Raw genomic sequence first — 18,006 nt, 5'->3', positions numbered from 1 at the left:
GGAAATATGACTTAATGAAACCAAATTTCAGCCACTTCACTGACTGTTGTCTTCAAAGTTTAACACTCATGTCATTTCTCTCTGCAGAAACTTTTGAACATATAATCTAATTTCTGGGTTTCACGAAACTTGATTATTTTCTATTTGAAGCATCTTGCAGCATTTGATAATATAAAGCTCCTGATCAGGTGAGAGTGTGGGGGACCCCCCCCTGCTGGAAGAAATGTGTACAGCTGAGTTGTTACTGGTCAGAAAGTGTTAGTGATTAACCCTTCCTGTCGAACCAGACGACCAGCAGCAGGGCGAAGTGCGGACAGAATTTAACTTGCTAAACCCTGAAGATTATCAAAGCGATATTTTACAGACTGACAATAACTGGGAATCAGTTTTGAACACTTTGGTGAGTATATCATGCGTGTTTATTTGTTCTTAACTCAGCCTGGAAGTGTAACTCTATCAAACTCTCACATGTGCGTTATACTTGCAGGATACTGTTTCCTACCTTATGTTTACACTGGCTATCTCAAGCCTGACCTCTTATGTCTCTGCAGTGTACAGAGAGGGAAGTCACAGTGCGAGTTATAGTTTAACACTGTAGAGGTCATGTCTTGTCCACTGGAAGACTTTTGACTGTGCAAGTTTGTAAAGCAAAACTTTTATGAACCATTTAGTTGTCATGTGATTTTAAGTTGCTGTATGTAACTTTTTCTTTTCTGTATTTTGGGTGCTTGACAGCTACAGACTTCAAGGCCATCATATGCCACTTAAAGAATCTGACAAACTAAATCTTCTCCGGAGTAACTTGTAGTTTCTGAGGAGTCTCTGCGCTGCCCTAGAGAGAGACAGACATGGATGCTTTTGAGGGAATTCACAGCGTCCAGATTTCCTCCTCTCCACCATCTTCAGCTTCATCCAGCCGAGGATATGAAGTCCTCAAGGCGGGGAGATCTGGAATAGCAGTGTACTCCTCTACAGTCTTCTTTGGGACACCTGATGCGGTGGGACAGCCAGCTTCCAGACACAAGTCCAGCAGACAAACCGGGGAGGAAGGCTGTGTTGTTGGACGGTAAGTGTTAAATCACAAAGCACTGGGGCAAGACAGTTGAGTTTACCTGAATGGGATAAACAGGAGAATTACATTAACATAATGCATGATGGTTGTTTGTAAAGATACATGTATGTGGCCTATTCATGGTCCTCAGATGACTCCCTTAGGGTTACCACAATGACAGTATGGTAGCTACAGCTACCCAAGTGCTTTAATTACCGCCACCTAGTAGAGACAGTTGTGTCATTTTGCACAATATCTACAACAGTCTTCTCAGATGTGGCTATAATGTTCAACCAACTCCAGTCCTAAGAAATCTGATTTATCTTGAGTTGACTTGAAGAGATCTTGACGTGCTCTCTCACAATTTCCACCCACCATGAAGACTGTGCCCTGTCAGAGGGATAATGCTTTCACCTGTGACAATCACAATAAGGTAGTAGGCAGGTGGTCGAGTCACATGACTCCATATGTAAACTAGCAGACAAAACTCTATGTTTAGTCACTAGTTTAACTCCAATGATATTATTTTAGGCGTGTTTTGTATGTAAAATCTTAGTCGGACAAATGTAGTGAAGAACTGGAGAGGAACCTCTTCAGGTTTTTTCCAGTCTGTGGGCCTACTGCACAGGTCAGATCAGGGCTTGATTTCATTTTAATTTTTGCCTTTATTAGAAAGCACAGTAGCGAGCTGACAGGAAATGCATGTAGAGAGGTGGGGGATGAATGCAACTCATGTTCCTGGCTAAACTCAAACCAGTGACGTTGAGATTGCACGGTCAGTGTCTTAAACCCCTCGGGCACCAGGTCGCCACGATATGCTTTTTGACTCAGAGGTTTGTTTCATACTATATTTTAGTGTGTGTACACACTATAGTACACTTGTTTTTATTCAATGTGTAAAGTGCAGAGTGACTCCTTAGGTGATTTTGCACTATTAATAAAAAAGGTTAGGGTTGTAAAATGCCAGAAAATAGTGAAAAATCTCATCATTATTCCCTTATTCCCACTGAAAATCCCAAAGATGTTGGATTTAGTATCAAGGAAAATTTGAAAACCAGGAAATATTCTGATTTGAGAAGCTGGTATCAGTGGATTTTTGGTATTTTCGCAAAAAAAAAATAAAAAAAACCCAACTCTATTCATAAATTATCAAGATTGTTGGCAGTGAAGTTTCTGTCAATTGAATGTCAATTGACTAGTCAAGCACGGAGTGGTTTCTGTGTGCCTGGGGTTAGGGTTGAAACTGGTATGTAAGGTGACTGGGCCCAACAACAAATGTTCCCTCTGGAGGTTAATCTCACATATTTGTAGATAAACAGCTGATAATATGAGGTGAAACGTCATACAATGAAGTGATGAGCCTGTCAGTGTTACTGTACGTGCTGGATGTGGAGGTAAGCTCTTGGCTGTGGGTGCTGGGTGGTGGTGGGGCTCCGGACAGGATGTGTAGTTGGGGGCGCTGGGAGTGGATGCGCTGTCATGTGACCTGTGAGAGGAGGCAGAAACAGAGAGGAGACACTCGCCTTCTCGCCTGGGAATAACACCGCGGAGATGAGAGGAAAACCACTGACAGATAAGGCTGGAAAAGTGTAAACCACCGTTGGTGTTAGACTTTTGCTTATTTATTTATTGTTTAACTTGATCGTTTCTGTGACCGTTGCTGTTGTCGGTTGTCTACGTCAGCGTCCGCATTCCTCCGCTGGCTGTGATTTAAAACTGCTCAGATTAGTTTCAGTGAACCGAGCTAACCTCAACTACGGTCTGTACATTACTTGTTAATTCAACAACAACAACAGCTGAAGGACGCTGGAGGGGAGAAGCTGACACACTCACGGACAGGGTGGGAGGTTTATCTTCTGTCCTGGACACTGACTGACGGGGTAAGGGCGGCCGCGGAGGGGAAACCTCTCCGTATCAGAAAGTTGTAGCTAACGACAACTAGCTGGCTAAAAGTGCAGCTAAATGCTTGCGAGGAGCTGCTTTGACCATTAACTTTACAGCTTCAGGGGTCAATAATGACCGTGACTAACAGTCGGATGGCTTTAACCAACATGTAATGTTGCTAATGCTGTAGCAGAGGGTCCCAAACGGTGGTCCGGGTCCTTCGGGGGTCTGTTTCAGTCACCAGCAGTAACTAAGTGAGAATACCATAAAGATATAATATAAATAGAGCTGGGAAAGATTTTAATAGACTCTATATTCACTTCAGTATGTCAGCATCGTTCAACGCAGCCTAATATTTTGATGTTTTCTTGTGTATTTTACATTTACTTAATTGTGGATCACCTGACTAAAGCTAATGCAGTCTCAACAGCCCTGTAATAAATCCTGTCTTCATGAAGATTGTAACTATTGTCTGGACCAATAATAAAATCTTATTGCAGTTTTGTTGACATTGACTGTAAACAGGGTAGATAACACCCCACACTCCTGGAAATCAGTTTCAACAAAAACTGAACTATATAACCATAATAATAAGGTAGGGTTTATTAGTTTTAGCTATGTGTGCCTAATAAACAACTGAATAAACAACCATATGATATCATCAAGTCCTACATGAGAATGATTGAGTTAAGAGGTTTCATGCTCTTCACTTCATGTGTATCCCTCTGTGAATCCATGACATGAAAAACTTTGGGGAACCTCTGTCTTGTACCTTGAACCCATAGACCTTGTAACCTACAACATAAACATTGCAACTTAATGTATTGCACCAAAATGATCTTAAAGATAATGTACATCTTCTGCAGTCACAATTTAAACATATACCCAGATGCAACCCAGATTAAGGAGAGAACATCAAATTTTAATGTCCTGTCAATAACCACGTTTACTTTTTTGTTTGTTGTCCTGTGAAGGTTGGTAGATCTGGATCCAGAGCCAGAGTCCAGAGGCGGGGGAGGAGGCCAGGCTGGGCCCACCTCAGGCCGAGACCATGGTGACCTCTCCCGGCTCCGCAGCTCCTCACTGGAAATCAGAGAGAAAGAAATCAGAGAAAAGGGCTCGGAGATCCTTAGGGAACAGCTGGACGCTGCAAAGAGGGTGTTGTAACCTACTTGATGCTAACAAGAAACCGCTGACAATGCAAATGTCCTTCCTTGTTAAATGTGATTGTGACCTTTTCTTCTACACATTTCAGGAACTGAAACTGAAAGACAAGGAGTGTGAGCGTCTGTCGCAGGTCAGGAATCAGCTGGAGCAGGAGCTGGAGGAGCTGACGGCTAGTCTGTTTGAGGTGATCGCACTGTAATTCTGACACGTGCTTTAGGCCCCGATGAAGCAACATTATCATTCATTTGGAGTCGTGTCTCTGTCCACCAGGCAAATTATGTCCATTATTCACTCTGCTTTTTGCTCAGTTTTTGGTCTCCATTAACTCCACTATATTCAGAAGCTGGTTGCTAACATTATCTGTATGTTGTTTGGTGCTGGGCGAACAGGTTTATCCATTTAAATTTCTCACTGGAAACACTTGGCTGCTGTTGCTGCTGCTGGAAATGACACTGATAAGAGCAAAGAGGCTTAAACAAAAAACAGTGAAGTTATGGGCACTGAAAGATGGAGAGAAAAACTGCAGAGTTGGATGATTATTCTCTGGGTTCATCACCTCTACAACACAGTTCATATTTTATGGCGGGTTTAACTATGGAGAAACACCAAATACCCTGACCAAACTTGAACTAGGAACGTTACAATTAAATGGTCTGCGTCTTAAACCTCTAAGTCACGTAGACACCGCAACTTGAATGGTTTAAAGCTGCACTCTACAGCATTTTAACCTCTTTGATTCACAAACTCCTTTGTCATCAACTTTGTTTCCAGCAGCAGCAGCTGTTTTCAGCAAAAAAGCTCTGACAACGCCACTGGTCACTACCTGCTCAGCAAACCATGGCAGACACACTAAGTTAACGACTAGCTGGTGAACATAATGGCGCCAAAGAGTTTAATGACTTAGTTAGTTATCCTGGTTATGATCAGATTTTTTGAGTGAGACAAAACTGTACACAGATTATAAGAAACCTGGATACTGTTAGAATCATTTGTACAGGGATATAAATAACCAGGTGTCGCATGTTCGATGTAAACATCACATCCCTAATATGATCAAAACCAGGATAAGGCACCAAACAGGGATACCAATGTGCACACACACACTCAGTGTTGTGACGCCAGCTTGTTCTGCTTCTCCCAGGTGACATAAAAAAAAGATAGAAATAATTCAGCTTTAACTTCTTTTTTAACAGATTTACCCTTTAACAGTTAAACACAACTTCCAATCAGATATTTCAGATGTCCCTTTTTAAACCCACCATAAAAACAGACAGCAGATATCTTCAACTTGTTGCAGTGTTTTAACCGTGTTAATGTAATCTACTTCACAACAGGAAGCTCACAAGATGGTGCGTGAAGCGAACGTCAAACAAGCAGCAGCAGAGAAACAGCTGAAGGAGGCTCAGGGAAAGGTGTGTGAGCTTGTTTCTCTGTTTCTGTACTCCAGTTAAAACTTCAGGAGATGCCTCATGAACTGACATCTTGTCCCGTTAAAATTTCTTAGCAGCACCTGAACTATTCTTGAATCCACCATATTTATCTTAAAATAGGCTGCCACTGTAAGTAGTTATTTTGAGATATATTCTATGAACAATAAAAGGACATAAATAGAGTTTTGTTGATGTTATTGATTTCTCTCCCATCATCAGATTTCATCCTTTTTCTTTTTTTTTTTGCCTCTGCTGTTTCTGTGTGTGGCTCCCAGATTGACGTTCTGCAAGCAGAGGTGACGGCACTCAAGACTCTGGTGTTGACATCCACACCCTCTTCACCAAACCGCCAGCTGCACCCACAGCTGCAGGCTTCGGGAACCAGGGGAGCGTACAAACATGTCGGAGGACACATCCGCAACAAGAGCGCGAGTGGTGCCTTTCCATCTTCACCTGGAAAACCAGAACCTTCATCAGTTTCAATTCAGCCTGTGGCCAAAGAGGACAGAGAGGTAAACTGAACCACATTTTGAACACTTGCCTATCTTATCCTTAAAATGTGTTTCTGCATCTTTGGACTTGTGCATTCTCTTTTCCCAGCACTTACTCTCTTGTTTCCAGTTCTCCCTATCTCTTACCTAAGCTGAGTTCTCTTTGCTTTTTGATCCTTCTTTTCTCGCACTACTAACCTCTGCCTGACTTGTTCTTCCTCTCTGTCTTTGGTGTCTCTTCCTCTCTCAGCCTGCTGTTCCTGCTCTCCTCTCTCTGATTCTCTGCCTGGTTCCTGGACAGTCTGTCAGTGTGACCTATGACTCTTATTGGCAGGAGCGGGGAGAGGGGCAAGGCATTGACAGCAGACAGGTAACTGAATCCGTTCGATCAGGCTCGGTGGAGTTTTAGCTGTAGCTGCTACATCTGCATTTATGGGACAATGAGCAAGTTTTTCCTGTTCAAAGTGCCAATAATCCACAGTATCCCTTGGGAAAAGTGTATTATCAGTCTTCATTTGAGAACAACATTCTTTAGATGGGAGTTTAGTTGCACAGAAACTCGTAAACTGAGCGTGCTGCTTCTGTTCTGCTCTTTTCAGCATTTTCTTTTTCAATCAAAGCAGTAAATAAGAGTTGGTCTTTCTAATGCAAGTGTTTTTACTGGAGAGATATTTTTGACTGTAAAAATATGCTGGTTGTGCTCTATGCAGCAGGGACAGAATTTTCGCTTTGTTTTTCAGGGAGGTGCTAATAATGTGGAGAGCAAAGTCATTCCTGCATGGCCTCCTTATGCCTCTTTCACCAATTATATTTCTGACATGCCCCATCGCTCTGGGGATGGCTGTGTCAGTTTCTTAGTCAACCACTTTGCAACTGCATTGAAATTCGGTACACATGCCACCTTGTAGCCCAGGAGGTAAAGCGGGTTGTCCACTAACCGCAGGCAGTTCAATCTCCAGCTGCTCTTTTCCACATGTCAAAGTGTCCATCGGATCAGCCCAGAGGGTGAATCCTAATGGTTTTGCTGAGTTTTTCTCCATTGCCTTCAACAGCTCAAGTCTTTCCTTTAGCGCCATCATCAGGTTAAAATTTCAGTTTGTCCATTACTTTGATTTGTGACCAAATACCTGTCAAATTAATGATATTCCCATCAGCCTCCATTGTACTTTGTTTATTATTGTTTATATTTATAATCAGCAAATTTTAGCATGCTAACATGTGGGCTGGTGAATGTGGTAACATAATACCTATGTAACATTAGCGTGTTAGCATTTAGCCCAAAGCACCACTGTGTCAAAGTACACAGCCTCACAGAGTCGCGCGGCTGTAGACACTTAATCTTTTTGAAATATGACTTAATGTTATGTTTCTGTGATGTAATATAGTCTACATATTAGACAGGTAGTATATTGACAGGGTGAGTGATGCATTGTTTTCTGTTTGCAGATGGACTCAGTTCTGTATGCAGAGTTTCTGATGTGGAAGGAACATCCGAGTCTAGACCGCTCCTCCGCCTTCCTCAGTCGAATCTACAGAGAAGACATTGGACCCTGTCTCTCTTTTACAAGATCTGAGGTCACAATCTCACTGCTTCTTAGAAGAAACATTATGTCACTGCATTTGTCATATTTTGATGTTTGAATTTTCATTGACATTATCGATTCCTGCTCTCCACAGCTGTCCCAGCTGGTGCAGAGCGCAGTGGAAAACAACTCTCTGACTATCGAGCCTGTGGCCATGTCAGCGTTACCGATGGTTAAAGCCTCGGCTATAGAATGTGGAGGCCCTAAGTGAGTTGTCACGTCCACATATTAACTGTCATCCTCTCCTCTCTGGTCACCATTCACTCCTAAACAATGGCCAAATCCAACACTGATAATTCACTCTTAATTTGGTTTTGGTTTCTCCACTGATGATTTATGGTCATGGGCTTTTCACTGTCTTACCATGTATCAAGAGAGGAGTTTTAATCAACGGGCACATTTCTAATCACTGTCTGATTTAAAAATCTTTTTTTCCAGTGGCTTTAGGGCAGCAATAGAGACGTAAGTCCTCCTAAGAACCAATAACCTGTCCAGCTTTTCACTAACACAAATGACTGTGGAATGAAATGAAGTCTGACTGTCCAGACATCGTAAAAGATGTAAACAAATCTGTAAACAAATGACCCACATGGGGCTCTGCATGTGTCTGTCTAATCTAACCTAGAATCTTTTACTCTTTCAGTCACTAACTTGCTCTGATTGTGCACCTCTGTCGTTGTGCTGTCTTGTAAAGCGTATTTCCACCTGGAATGTGTTGTCCTAGGATACCTTCGTTTCACTGTTGATAATACCTTAAGAAATGAAAGTCATGTTCAGTGTGTGCTGTGATTAAAACGTATCCACGTCTTGTAGCTGTGATTTTAATTTTTTTAACAGCTGATCTTTCTCCGGTAGGAAATGCGCATTGAGCGGGATGACACGACTCTGTCGACATCGCATTAAACTTGGCGACAAGGGGAGCTACTATTACATCTCTCCTTCCAGCCGAGCACGGGTAACCATCACTTCGTCTCTGTAACCTTCACTACATACACTGCTGTTAAGCGTTGCTGCATGTCACCTTGTCCTCCTTTCACCCTTCTAGATCACAGCAGTTTGCAATTTTTTTACATATATCCGCTACATCCAGCAGGGTCTGGTGAGACACGATGGTAAGTTAACCTGTATTTAAATGGGAAATATTAAGTTGTTTTTTGTGGTATTTGTCTGTTTTGCCTCCTTTTGCTTTTTTCTTTGCCAACAAGGGTTTTATTGAGCCGACTGACGTGTTGTATCTGTTGTTGTCATCTCTCTGCCGCCCTGCAGCGGAGCAGATGTTCTGGGAGGTGATGCGTCTTCGCAGAGAAATGACTGTGGCCAAGTTAGGTTTCTACCTCACTGACCAGGGCTAGTGGACCTGACAGTCCACTGAGACACCCGACAGGACAAGCATGATCCTAGGACATTGATTATTCAGATGAGTTTGGGTTAAACTGTGGTAACAAACAGGTCGTGGATCTGTTTTTGTAGCAGAGGTTGTACAGCATTAGTTACAGCAATAGTGCTGCAGCAGAGGTCAACCAACAAGGGAAGCATGTTCTGGTAATTTAAAAAAAAAAAATAAAATAAAATAAAAAATTGAACCACGGCTAAAAAGACATAAAAATAACACAATTCTAAAGATAGTGTTACTCCCAGATATGTCAAATATATTCCGTTATACTGCAGGCCTCCAGTAATTCTCCCAAGTGAAGAGAATCGTTTTTTATCTTGTGAGCTCTGAACCTCCCCGGTGGAGTACATACAACTTCTCATGTTAGCACAATAGATTCTAGATGCATTATTCTGTTGGAAAGATGAGCACAGGATGAAAGCAGCAGAGAGTTTAGTTGATCTCTTACCTCATGTATTACATACGTAGATAATTATATATGTAAGATCTGTAAGATTGACAGTTTCCATAGAACAATGATTTGAGTTGTTTTCTTTATTTTTACATTAATGTAATGCTCACCAGCACCTCGTAGTTGCTTTCAGTTATTAGGTCAAACACCACAGCCAAGACTTTTTGTCTCAGCATGGCCTTAATTTTATTGATGCACTACCTGTTCTAGAGGCCTTGTACGAAACACAAAGGAAACGGCTGCAGCCTGTTGCAAGAAAAACAATTTCACATTATCCTGTAATTAGTAATCAGCTAAACTGTTAATGAATTAATTATTATACCTCCACATTCAAAATAGTGACAGCTTTACAACGTAAACAGAAAATAAACGAGCTTTAATACATGTGATCGCAATATGCACAACTGTTGCAACTGTAGATTTACACGTCTGCAATGAACAGTATGTAAATACAGAATAAGCCATAAATAACTTTGCATGAATGCAGTACATAGCCATATTATGCAATGTATATTGGTTGTACCTCATACTAAAGATTTATTACTATTAATGACCAGTTTTTTTTTTATAAAGAACAGTCTTTGAAAGATAAAAATGAAGAATATTGTGTCAGAAAGTGCAATAACTGCTTCTTAGCCTTATCTAGGGCTTTGAGGTTCCTAACCTCAGTGTGCTGATAATTAACTGTGTCTTCCAGTATACACACTCCATTAAAAACGAGGCATTGTAGCCTATAACCTTTGTCCCATGTGTGCTTTATAGGACTTTGATTTCTGGTCTTTGTAAAGTTCAGTCTCTCAAAGTTTGAGAGTGATGACTCATCACGGTGTTTCATTTCAAAGCAGCACAGTCGGATGACACAGAGACCTGTTTCTCTCAGGGCACGTCATTGGTTTTAGATTAAGGTCACTGCCAGGAACCGCCTGGTTACCCCGATACAAAACGCTCTGATACACACCCATAGTTGCCTAACAGGTTTGTAAGCAGGAAACAGGCACATGGATCCTGAGGAAATGCTGAGACCATATCCCACTCAGAGGGGCTTTATGGTATAAAAATCTTTTCTTGGAGCAGTCATTCCACTAAGATTTTAGTTTCCGGATTGAAAAGACTTGTAAGCTTGTTATTCTGTTTTCAAGGCCTCGTCGTACAGATTACAGCAGACCTTAATGAATGAGCAGCTCAGGGTGACATAATGTGTAGTCAGAGGACAAACTATAACATCAAGGTAAAAACCATCTAGATGCTGCAGTGCTCAACGACAGGGACACTTAGTTAGGTAAAACATTGATTTGTTCAGCCTTAGTGTGATTATAAATTAAGACAAAATATTATACTACAATAGACAGTTCAATATTATTATTTTAAGTTGCAAATATATTGAGGACATCAAGTTAACTTTAACATAGAGGAACATTAGAATAAAAAATGACCAAACTCTTACAAATGTTCAGTTAACTTTTTCCTTGACAACACCGAGCAGTGACCAACTCTTCTTTCTTGGGGAAATATCTGCAACAAAGACGTACAGTTATTCATATCTACTGAAATACTTTTATCATCTTTCAGGGCTAAATGAACAGTTCCTATTATATTTATTTTACTTGTTAACATGACTACATGACTTAATAGTCATTAAATGTGCTTTTCTGATCCACATCTTACAGAATTTGTTTCCAGTCTAGTCAACAGTCCTATCATCTGTATCTCAAGAGGAAGGTGCCGGTTCACTGAATAGATGTTCCCAGAAATACAATTTATTTATACTATTGGTATAACATGGCAAAATCTGGTTCATTAAATACCTTCGATAACAGATCATCATTGTCACCAGCATGGCCACACCACCGATTACTACTATCACTGCAGTGACGACGGAGACAGCAGACAGCGAGGAGGGCTCTGGATCAGTTCACACACACACGCACAGAAACGTTCAGCAATGTAAGTTAAGATTTATTTATAGAGTATATTTTAAAACAGAAGTTAAAAGAAAACATTTTAGCACAAAATATCGAACAGCAGAAAATGTGCTTGAGAGACGGCAGCAGCATCTGAACCAACCTGAGCAAATAAAGGAACCTGGTGTGTTCATGCACTCCAGGTTTTGTGGACAAGGAGAAATCTGTTCTTCACATTCATTAATGTCTGTGGCAGTCAAAAGCAAATCAATGAGAAATGCAGCTTTTAGTCATTATTATTGCTTTTAGTGAAATTATATCATATTAAGATATTTTGGTTTCATGATAAATAATAAAAAACTCTTAAGATGGCAAAAAAAGGTATAAAAACTTTTATAAAATAGTTTATGGTGAATTCAGTAGCTGTTCTGTAGCTTTTGATCATATCACATGACATTCCTCAACTGATGAAGTTCGCCCAGTGGAAATGGCTTTGTAGATGCTGATTTTTATGAGCACTTACTGAACTCTTCCATTTTGGATTAGAAGATGAGATTGTTCGTTCGTTCCTAAACTTGAATGGAAATTGTGGTGTTTAGAACGATTTGTTGACGACAGTTTCCAATATCAAGAATTAACTTTCTATCTCAAAGTTTTAAGCCAACATGGACGAAACAACTTTAAAATCCTCAAAAAAATTGAAATTTGAACATCTACAATTCCATGGCAACTGAGGAAAATCTTGATACTATCGAAAGCTGCAGAACAGATACTAAATGGACTTTGTGGGAAGATTTTTTGTGCCAGTTGCTGTTTCCAAAGTCAAGAATGAACTTCTGTCTCACATCTGTTTTGGTTCACATCTGACACATAAACCATATTGTAAAACACTGGTGTTAATATGATGTCTACTACAGCTGTGCCACCCGGCCTTAGTTTACTGTTTGTACCTTGACATGTTGGAGGTGTGGGGCTCCACTGGAGGCTGTTTGGATCACAGCTGACAGATGAAGATCCCAGCAGCGTGAAGCCTGAGTGACACTGATACAGAATCACAGAGTCACAGAGCAGAGAGTGGCCAGACTGGATCCTGGGTACTGGACCACAGCTGGGATCTGGGAGAGATGTCAGTGAAAAAACAACACAAACGTGACATCACACTCGAAATATTTCTCTGTCCACACTTCCTCACCTGTGTCGGGTTCTTTCCAGGGGCTCAGGTCGAGGTGGGGGACGAGCGGGTGGGAACAGGCCAGCATGTCCTCGGGACTCTCAGTGCGTGAGAATGCGTCAGCAGGGACGAGGCTGATATGGCTGTTATCACAAATAATGCGGGACAGAGAGACGGCGTGGAGGTGTCTCCTCTGGGTGCTGGAGAACACTCCCTCCCTCTCCCACCAAAACCTCAGAGGACAAACACAGATTTAACCTTCTCTTCTGATTCATGTTGTTAGATCAGCAGATGATCAGTAGAGGATTTAGGTTTACCTGTCTCCATCTCTCAGGGCTCTGAACTGTCTGGCCAGCAGGCAGGCCAGGAGCGGCCCCACTCGGCCTCCATCCAGAGCGGGCTCAGAGATGGCTCCCACCCACACATCGATGTTGTGTGGCGTCCCGTACAGGAGCTGGAATTTGTGAGCCAAAGTGAAGTTACCCAGGATTTCGGCCAACTCTGTCGTAGAGTTGGGAACAGAGAGGCCGCAGAACCTTCGCCATGAGCCGTATCCTGATGGGACGAGATGAGACAGAAAGCAGGAGTTTAAAGGTCTGATACAGGAAGTGAGACACAGGGAACATTAACCTTAATAAGTCTGGTGTTAGAAAGCCTTTTTTTAGAAACAATTTTCCAAACAGAAGTTACAAAGTGCTTTATGAGAAAAGGAAAGAGGAAAGGACATGGCAGAAATGACAAAATATAAAAACTGGGAGAAAATAACTGTGTAACCCACAAAGTAAAGAAAAAAAGAAAAACCAAAGAAAAATAGGTGATCTGGATACTCTAGAGATTTTATCTGAGGCTGTTTCAGAGTTTACAAGCAACAGTAAAAGCACAGTCATCAATCTTCACACAGACATGAATAAACCCAGGTGTAACTAAAACCATTAACAATGGCTGTATTTAATTTAGGTGCTGAAGTTCCAGAGGCCTCGTAAATATTTAATATGAACTTTTCGTTTTCCCAGAATTTTGTGGTTATGTCTCACCACCACCTGAAATTTATCAAAAGCAGCTGCAACTGCAACTGTGCAAAAGCACCTCCTCGTAGATAAACGGCACACTCTGAGACAGATTTTATAAGTGTGTGAATATAAGTGACTTTTCCAGAGTGAACACACAACAACACACCCAAAACCTGGGATGCAGCTACTGTCATGATTACTGTGACAATCTCTTAAATGAATGATGATATTTGAAAGTAGTAGATAAAAGTCTGTCTGTTGAAACAGTCCTTGTTGACAGTCATCAGCCGACTTTAAGTACAAAGTGACTATGTAGCTACAGTATGAGCTTTCGACAGGTAAGAAAGCTAGTACCAGGTAAGCCGTGGTCTCGTCCCCTCTGGAGGTTAAGGGCCCCAAGGTCCAGAGGCATCCCTCCCTGTGCCTGAAACAGCCTCTCTGTCAGCTCCTCCACCATCATCTGACCTGGAGTCTGCAGCTTGGCTGGAGACAGCAACAGGCCGCGCAGCACAGGGTCTATACCACCTGAAAGACAGAAACAGAACTACTGAGTGAACCATGTGTAAATTAAGGAGAATGAATTACAGCTTTGCTCTTTACCTTCCTCTACAACCCTCCAAGAAGCAAACAGTGAATGGTGCAGAGGCAGTGGGGGATGCTGGGAGTTCATGGTGTATCCTGGCCCCAGCCTGGTCACCACTGGCTGCACGGTGACGTGGGCAAATCGAAATGCAGCGGCTGCAAAGACGTTTGCGATGCTGGGATCCACTTCAGGATTATAACCTTCATAGGGAGGCATCAGAAGGGACATGGCGATGTCACCAAGGACCCGTGGCAGGTAATGCTCCCAGGTTAGGATCTGGAAAAGACAAGGGAGCCGGTCAGAGTGCTGGGTGTGCTCACGTACGTAGAGGTGAATGGATGTCAAGATCAAACTGTTAGCGACACCTGGTGAATGGCTCCCATGATCTTGCGGGCCTCCTGATAGAGAACATCAGGGCTCCAGTGAGGGTTGAGCAGGTGCAGCTCACTGACCAGCCGGTTGTGTTCTCTCAGGAAGAGCGTGTGCAGTGCAATCATTCCCAGATGCTCATTGGCTCTTGAATCACCTGTGAAACACTGATGATAAACAGCCTCGCCACTGAGGCCTGCAGAGAACAGACGAATGACCACATTTACTCACCAGCTTGAAAGCAGGATGTGGTGTTTTCCCAGTGCGTGGATCTGTCCGATGCCCCTGAGGTGGTGGAGTTTCGAGGGCCGCAGGGGTCCAGGTGTACCTGCTGGCGAGGCAGGAAGGGCATGTAGGACAGCTCCTGGTCTGAGTGCTGGGAGTTGAGGGCCATTGAGCCCAAAGGAGAGGAGCGGTTTCTCAGAGCTGATGCTAGACCGGTGGAGCTGCCGTACACCATACTGGCATCTACAAAAGAGGTGATGGCATTGAGCTGCTCTCGGTGCTGATGAGGGAGGACTGCTGCATGACAGCTGGGAGCAGAGCGGAAGAAAGGCATACAACTCTGGATGCCATTACGGGGATCTGACAGCGGGATCTGGGAAAGAACATTTTTTTAACATTTTTGTTATAGGTTTTCTCATAGTAATACAGTAACACAGATACATTGTTGTATCATTTATCAATTGTAATTAACTAAATTGTTATTGATACACACTGATTAATATCCTGCCTTTCTGTTTTACCTCACTGATCACTCTGTGTTGTGCTTTTGGAGTCACCTTAGCTGGACGCCCACTTCAAGGGAGAGGAGCCACCCAACTAAATTGTCTCGATTTATAGACACTGAGATCTCTTTTTTGCGAGGCGTGGTTCACATCCACAGATGTGTCTTGTGAACAGCAAACTCAAAATGTTTAAGCATCTTTTAATAAGTCAAAGTGTCTCCAACCCACCCAACCTCTGCTCTCGTTTCATTGACTGGACTCCAGGTTTGCTAACTCCTGACTCCTGACTAGCTTTTGTTGATGTCATGAAGTTGTTCACATACTTTTTCCAACCTACACTGTGAATGTTTGAATGATGTTTTCAGTATCGACAAGAACAGTACAATGACTTAGATGAAGATGTTTAAGACAAATTTATACATAAATGCATGTGATTCCAAATGGGGGTGAAAAGAGACAGCAAACTGAAGCACTTCAGAGAATCAGCTGATAGTTAGTGCACCTCTATTGGGAAGCAGGGCGTGTCCCGGCTGCAGGTGTGTGTGCAGTCAGCTCCGGTCCTGAAGGCGGTTGTACTGGGGCTCTGAGGCGTCAGCACCACATCATGGTCTATCCACTGACCCCACTCCACCAGCAGGTGAGACAGAGTGGAGTCCAGAGAGATGTTGTCATTGTGAGTGAACAGCACCTCCTGAGACACCAGCCGCACCTGGACAACAAACAGGGTGAGGAGTGATGAGAGTTACAGCGGCTGACGGGACAGAGGACGACTGAGTGCTGCCGCAGGACTCTTACTGGAGGGAGGCTGACGTTATTGTAGGTGTGCTCTGGGTCCCAGCCTCTGGGCGCCCCCCACACATCCTCATACTCTGGAAGCAGCCAACGGGAATACGGGATGTTTGCAGCGCCCCATCTGGGCTGCTGTCTGAAGGACACGACAGACATGTTAACCAAAAAAACAACAACAACGTCGATTCAGGACGACTCTGCTCTGTCACTACATGTTTTTTTTATGTGTGTGTGTGTGTGTGTGTTGTGTGTGTGTGTGTGTGTCAGCTCTGACCTGTTGTTGCACTCTCCTGTGATGGATCTGTAGCGCTCAGACAGACAGTCGCTCTGACAGCTGGGTCTCTGCAGCTCAGCAGAGCAGCCTGTCACTTGCAGTAGATTCTCCACATCTCCTTCACTCAGCAGCTCTATAGGAAAATACAGTAAACATAACAAGATACAAGCAATGCACATTATAATTTAATTTCTGGGTTTGTTTCTGGGACCTGCAGTGGAACAGTAAAACTTAATGTAAACTATTTAACATACAGGTGCAGAAACATCTCTATGTGCTGTGTAACGCTGCTGTTCAGTACCATGAGGGTTGGGCTGCACCATAGTGTGAGTGTAAACCATCTCTCTGATCAGCTCCACTGTGTTGTCCAGCAGTTCTGCAGCTCGGATTTGAGTCCTGGTTCCGGCTTCAGTCTGTTTGAACTGAGCCAGCAGGTCACTGGGTCTCAGAGCGCCTTCAGACAGAGACTTCTTCCCCCTGGCAAAATCTTCATTTTTAGTGCCAAGACAATGCTTCATAGGGGTTCAATGATGATTTATGCTTCACAGTGGTTCAGTTTGATTTGAATGAATTTTTACCTCTCACTTGTGCGGGCGTAAGCAGCATCAGTCATCTCAATCGCCCTCTGAAGAGCCTCCTTCACAAATACAGACCCCAGATACACAGGTCCTGAGATTACCACAAGGAAAACAGTGGTGCATTTAGTGAGACTCCTCAGTACCTGCTCTTTTCAGCTATAATCAAACAGAAATCCTACCTGAGGTGTTGTCAAATACTTTGTTCAGTGAAGCGTGCTCAGGGAAGGAGAGCAGGACAAGAGCCAGTCCAAACAGAGAGAGGGACACCTGAAACCAAGGGACATATCTGAGTTATCTCAACAAACCAGGTTCTTTATTCTATTAAATTAATTAAAAAAAGAAAAAAAAGAAGAAGAAATAAATAGAGAAACTCACCATGAGTGCTGTGTCCATCTAGATCATTAAAACTGTTCAGTCCGTGCGGAAAGTCGTGCACATCTAACCAAGCTCAGAGTATCTTACTGCTGCGCTGACCATGACTCATCTTGAGAGCCAACAGGTGTGTGCATGTGTGTGTGTGTCAGGCTCCGACCATCAAGGTTGCCATTTATACACTGGCAGCAGGGCCAACAGGTATGTGCAGAATCCCCTTATCTGTCCTTCTGGTGACAGGAACGCAACATCAAACACTGGACTCACTGCCTCGACCAAATAACCTTTCAAATCAAATTTACTTCTGTCCTCCCGCCCATGATGAAAACCTTCTGTCATATTAGGATCAATTCAAATAAATTAAACAGTTCTACTGATCCCTCCAGAGCACAGGGTTTGTAGCAGTGGACACCAACCAAATTCAGGCGGTTGAAACATTGGATGTCCAAGCAACGTGCCACAGTGGGAACAGACTGAAAAGATAGGTCACTTTTTTACTTTTCTTGTTTATATACTTTTTTTTATTTCACAATGACACATTGAGTTCAGTATTTTGGATTCGTTTTTTATTAAAAGCGTGACTGTGTCTTTGCCAAATGCCAGTTCAGTCTGATCGCCCATGTGCCAGTAACTCACAACATGTGGGTGAGGAAACAATGATTACTGGAAATGAAGCACCAGGAATGACATTGAAAATGAGAAAGGATCAGACAGAAAAGTCTCAGTTAAATCGCTGTGGAGGACGTGACTCATGAAGCCTGGCCGCGTCCAGTACGAGCCT

The 18,006-nt window shown here is 42.8% G+C and overlaps 2 protein-coding genes across 5 annotated transcripts; one reads left to right on the top strand and one right to left on the bottom strand.

Annotated features, from left to right (window-relative positions):
- The first annotated feature begins 294 nt into the window (after positions 1–294).
- Positions 295–10,187, top strand: rab3il1 (RAB3A interacting protein (rabin3)-like 1). 4 transcript variants are annotated; one of them, XM_087178277.1, is made up of 13 exons: positions 295–400; positions 736–1,066; positions 3,910–4,093; positions 4,191–4,286; positions 5,437–5,514; positions 5,808–6,044; positions 6,274–6,393; positions 7,470–7,598; positions 7,701–7,813; positions 8,045–8,068; positions 8,462–8,561; positions 8,652–8,718; positions 8,873–10,187. In XM_087178277.1, exons 2-13 carry the CDS (start codon positions 849–851, stop codon positions 8,956–8,958), a joined length of 1,452 nt encoding a protein of 483 aa, XP_087034403.1. In that variant the 5' UTR covers positions 295–400; positions 736–848; the 3' UTR covers positions 8,959–10,187. The 4 variants fall into 4 exon arrangements, with proteins under 4 accessions (XP_087034403.1, XP_087034404.1, XP_023278179.1 ...); XM_087178278.1 differs by having other exon boundaries at positions 297–400; positions 6,358–6,393; XM_023422411.2 differs by lacking the exon at positions 6,274–6,393 and having other exon boundaries at positions 299–400.
- epx (eosinophil peroxidase) lies at positions 9,806–17,246 on the bottom strand. The gene is made up of 17 exons (XM_023422410.2): positions 17,229–17,246; positions 17,033–17,120; positions 16,854–16,944; positions 16,577–16,752; positions 16,276–16,408; positions 16,008–16,137; positions 15,715–15,921; positions 14,716–15,082; positions 14,481–14,641; positions 14,133–14,391; positions 13,887–14,057; positions 12,840–13,077; positions 12,544–12,755; positions 12,302–12,466; positions 11,515–11,598; positions 11,256–11,352; positions 9,806–10,962 (listed from the first exon to the last, which is right to left on the bottom strand). The coding sequence occupies exons 1-17, from the start codon at positions 17,244–17,246 to the stop codon at positions 10,905–10,907; spliced, it is 2,655 nt and encodes an 884-aa protein (XP_023278178.1). The 3' UTR covers positions 9,806–10,904.
- Between the last annotated feature and the right edge of the window lie 760 nt (positions 17,247–18,006).

This window comes from Seriola lalandi, unplaced genomic scaffold, assembly GCF_002814215.2.
Source record: "Seriola lalandi dorsalis isolate HSWRI2012SDOR001 ecotype SW California unplaced genomic scaffold, Sedor1 jcf7180002054682, whole genome shotgun sequence".
NCBI lineage: Eukaryota > Metazoa > Chordata > Actinopteri > Carangiformes > Carangidae > Seriola > Seriola lalandi.
Note: the sequence above shows the minus strand (reverse complement) of the source record. Positions and strands in the feature narration are given on the sequence as shown.